Source organism: Vombatus ursinus, unplaced genomic scaffold, assembly GCF_900497805.2.
Source record: "Vombatus ursinus unplaced genomic scaffold, bare-nosed wombat genome assembly UNPS02011397.1, whole genome shotgun sequence".
NCBI classification, from domain to species: Eukaryota; Metazoa; Chordata; class Mammalia; order Diprotodontia; family Vombatidae; genus Vombatus; species Vombatus ursinus.
This window is the reverse complement of record NW_020951175.1, coordinates 1-3,940: the sequence shown is the minus strand read 5'-3', so window position 1 is coordinate 3,940 and position 3,940 is coordinate 1. Positions and strand designations below refer to the sequence as shown.

General features: G+C 38.8%; 1 protein-coding gene across 1 annotated transcript; it reads left to right on the top strand.

The window, feature by feature from the left end:
* Positions 1 to 6: 6 nt before the first annotated feature.
* Positions 7 to 3,734, top strand: LOC114038860 (dimethylaniline monooxygenase [N-oxide-forming] 1-like). The gene is made up of 3 exons (XM_027856357.1): positions 7 to 95; positions 1,741 to 1,813; positions 2,858 to 3,734. The coding sequence occupies exons 2-3, from the start codon at positions 1,770 to 1,772 to the stop codon at positions 3,198 to 3,200; spliced, it is 387 nt and encodes a 128-aa protein (XP_027712158.1). The 5' UTR covers positions 7 to 95; positions 1,741 to 1,769; the 3' UTR covers positions 3,201 to 3,734.
* Positions 3,735 to 3,940: the final 206 nt, after the last annotated feature.

The window sequence follows — 3,940 nt, the reverse complement described above, 5'->3', positions numbered from 1 at the left end:
ACCAACCCTGGCTGTTATTGGCCTCATCAAGCCTTTGGGATCCTTGGTTTGCACATCAGAAGTACAAGCCAGATGGGTCACACGGGTCCTAAAGGGTATGTAGATGGAAAACACAAGTGAGCAAGGGGGAAAAAACCAAAGATGGTGGGAGGGCAGGGTGGTTTTCAACCTTTGTCTAAGTTAAAATGATGACTGATTGATTTTAGAGACTAGAAATCTTGATAACTCACCAGTCCCCATTTAAAACAGACAGAAGCTCTAAAAGCTGGAATTATATTAGTATTAACTAAGTCATAGGGTAATGATGACTTATATCTCTAAATGCAAAGAAAGTAGGGACTACAAAATACTGGCTTTGTCTAACTACCCAAAAGTTCATCGGCCATTTTTGTGAAATTAATGGGCCTAATTAAAACACCAAAATGATGATCTTAGTGAAAATATTTTAGTCAACCTAGTTGCTTGGTACAGTAATATGAGAGACAGGTAGGTTTATAGCTACCAATTGAGATGTTAATGTCAGAGCAGAAGAGGTTGCCCATGTAGTATCCTCAGAGATCTCTCCTTGATATCTGTTATCAGTTTTCTCAATGTCTTGGATGAAGGCCTGGGTGGCATACTCAAATGTGCTAATGATACAAAAGTGAGAAGAGACTGACAGCACACTGGATTGTGAGCCAAACCAAAAACATCTTGACACTGGGCAAATCTAATGATAAACCTTTAATTAAGTGAAATTTAAAGTCCTACAACTAGGTTGAAAAATCAGCTTCACAAACACAAGACGGAGAAAATGTAACCTGAAGCAACTTAGGTAGAAAAAGAAAGATCTGGCTGGTTTCATGCTACAAACTTAATACGAGTCAACAGTGTGATAAGGCATTCAAAAACAAAGTTCCTGTGATTCCAACTTTCATTAAGGGAAGCATGACTTCCAGAACAAGAGTAGTGATTGCCTAACTGAACTCTGCCATGGTCAGACCATATCTAGTGTTCTGGTTACTTCTGGTTACTAGGCATCATATTTTACCAAGAAAATTGATAAACTGGAGAGCATCACAAGCAGGATGATAAGAATGGTGGAGATCAGACCTTGAGACCCTGCTACATAAGAGTCTCTTAAAGGCACTGGGGAAGTGTAGCCTAGCAAAAAGAGGTATGGAATACACCTGGTAACAATATTTAAACTTGCAAGAATATATTTACCTGACTTGGCCTCAAAAGACTTTACTGAGCACAATGGGTAAAAGTTGCAAGGAGACATTTATGCTTGATTTCAGGAAAAAAAATTCTAACAATTAGAACTATCCACAAATGAAGTGAACTGCCTTGGAAAGTAATGAGTTCCCTCTCATTGGAGGATGACCATTATTCCAGCATATTCCAAAAGGTATAGTTTAGATTGACTGGCTTATGAGGTATTTCCTAGCTTTGAGATTTTATGATGAAGGCTAAACAACTGATTAGTTGAGTTACATTTAGTTTTCTACTGGTTACCTTGACATCATAGAGACAAAGACATAGTAAGCCTAAGTCACAAGGATCGTCTTGTGACTTATTAATGACAACATGCCTTTGTGGAAGGTTTAAATGTCCAGGAACCTGAATCATTGGTTTTGTTACTCTCTTGGGTGCAAGAAAAACAGTGACCAACCTCATAATTATAGGTTGAGGTACTTCATATGGTTTGCCCAGAGTTCTAAGAGATGTCTAAAGGAATTCTTTAATTTTATTTTGTAGGCTTGAATGAACTACCATCACCAGAGGCCATGAGAGAAGACATTAACAAAAGGAAAGCCAATAAAGCCACGGGGTAGGCTATGTCCCTTAATTACTTGCATATACTATTCCAATTTACAACTAGAGTTTTCAAAACTTTTCAACAATCACAGTAAAGCATTTTCCTTAAGGGTCAACAATTGGAATCATACCCAGTAATGCAAAAAGCAGTGAATTTCAAACAGAAGGAAAATGGGGTATTAAGAATTCTGGAAGAGCTCTAGGGAAACCTTTATTAGGAGTTGCAGGTGAAAGAGGAAATGAGGATACCCAACATGTCATGGCAATGAGGACACTAGATCATCACTATCTACCATGTCAAAGAACTAAAGACTTCAGAATAGGATTAGGGACTTTACCTGTGATTTAATTGGCATAAACAACTCCAAGGTTAGGAAATTCCCTCAACCAAAGCAGGTCAGCACCTTCTCTGAAACTTATGGCTTTAGAAAGTTATGTAGAGAAGTGAAAGTTTAAGTTATTTTCCCAGGAACACATAGCCAGTCAGAGGCAGAACTTTTGACCAAGGCTATCTTGAGTTTAGAGACAGTTCTTTATCTACTATATTCTGACTCTCATTCACCTAGAATTTCAGAATACATGACAGTAGGAGGGATGTCAAGAAAGTTAACATCATGGTTTGGTCTGGGGCCAGCAAGAGATAGTGAATTATCACCAATCTGGACAGCATGGTCCCAGGGTGGCTGTTCCACAGCTGAGTGGCCTATGTCTTCCAGGGCATGATTTCTGGAGGTTTGGCTAGGAGATTACAGCACTAGCAGAAAGGATATTGAGAAGAAAGCTAAGATGAAGCATGATTGGTTCTGGGACTAGTTAGATAGAGTTTGACTCTTACCAATTAGAATGGCCCAGCCCTAGGGGAGTAGTTCCAAAATAATGTCTTTAAAAGAAGTTCACTTTATAGTTAGGAAGAGGAGAAGAATTTTGAGAGTAAGAGACATATTAGTATAAGTTAGAATGAAAGACAAATCATGGATATGATTCTGAATTTTAGGAAGAGAATTTCAGTTTTACCCATAATAAGATGATCTTTTTTTTTCTTCTCTACTTCATAAAGGTTTGGCTTATACTTCAATCAGGTTTTGCAAACAGATTGTGTCATATACCTAGATGAGCTCTTGTCCTTCATCGATGCAAAGCCCAACTTGTTATCTCTGCTCCTGGTGGATCCACTACTGGCTTTTAAGGTTTTCTTTGGCCCACTTACCCCATACCAGTACCGTCTGACTGGCCCAGGGAAGTGGGATGGAGCCAGGAATGCCATTCTGACCCAGTGGGACCGCACAATCAAGCCAACAAAAACTCGAGTTGTACAAGAGCCTCCAGATACTTTTTCCTACCTACTCAAAGTCTTCAGCTTTTGGGCTCTATTTGTTGCTATATTTCTTATTTTCCAATAACTGAAACCTTTGGTACCTTAGAACAAATGCACAGGATAGTAGAGTAATCTCCTATATCCTCCATCAGAGCAGAGCCTTCACTCCTGTGGGTCTTTCCCAAAATACCTAACTTGAGGCCTTATTCTCCCCACCTGAATCCACATGCACTCTAGAAACTCTATGGAAGCCCTATTGGTCAATAGCGTTCAGCGTGTACTTTTCCCACCCTTGTCCCTCTCCAGCTTTATACTGACCTCTATATTCTACCAACCTATGTGGAGGACAGTTTTCTGCAAAATTTCAAACAATACATAAATGTGAGCTATGATTATGGGAATTGTTTTTTTAATCTTTATTATCTACACTAATGCCAGTGGAATAAAATAGTTTTTCCTGATTTTGGTAGTTTCAGAGGAGATACCAATCTAAGTAGCTATACTTTCTCTCCTTTGAGAAATCTTGTTAATTCAATTTGTGTACCATAGGCTGCCAAAGCTTTGCAAATACTAGGTCTGTATAGAGGTTGTATGCTATGCATTTCACTGAAAAACAATAAAATAAACAATGAACATTTTCAAATGTTTTTAATCTCTTTATTGTTGGGGGAAGAGGAGGGGTACTAAGAAAGAGGTGAATTAGGGGTAAGGTAGGGAAAGAAGACAGGGGAAGTAATGTCTACTGAGGACCAACATGAAGGCTAGGTGAATTAAGTAAATATCTAAGTGGCACACACACACACACACACACACACACACACACAC

Bases quoted from the DNA above. Each gene is read 5' to 3' on its own strand.
- LOC114038860 (XM_027856357.1), top strand. From the start codon at position 1,770: ATGAGAGAAGACATTAACAAAAGGAAAGCCAATAAAGCCACGGG. The intron at 1,814-2,857 runs GTAGGCTATGTC...TACTTCATAAAG, and splicing joins AAAGCCAATAAAGCCACGGG to GTTTGGCTTATACTTCAATC.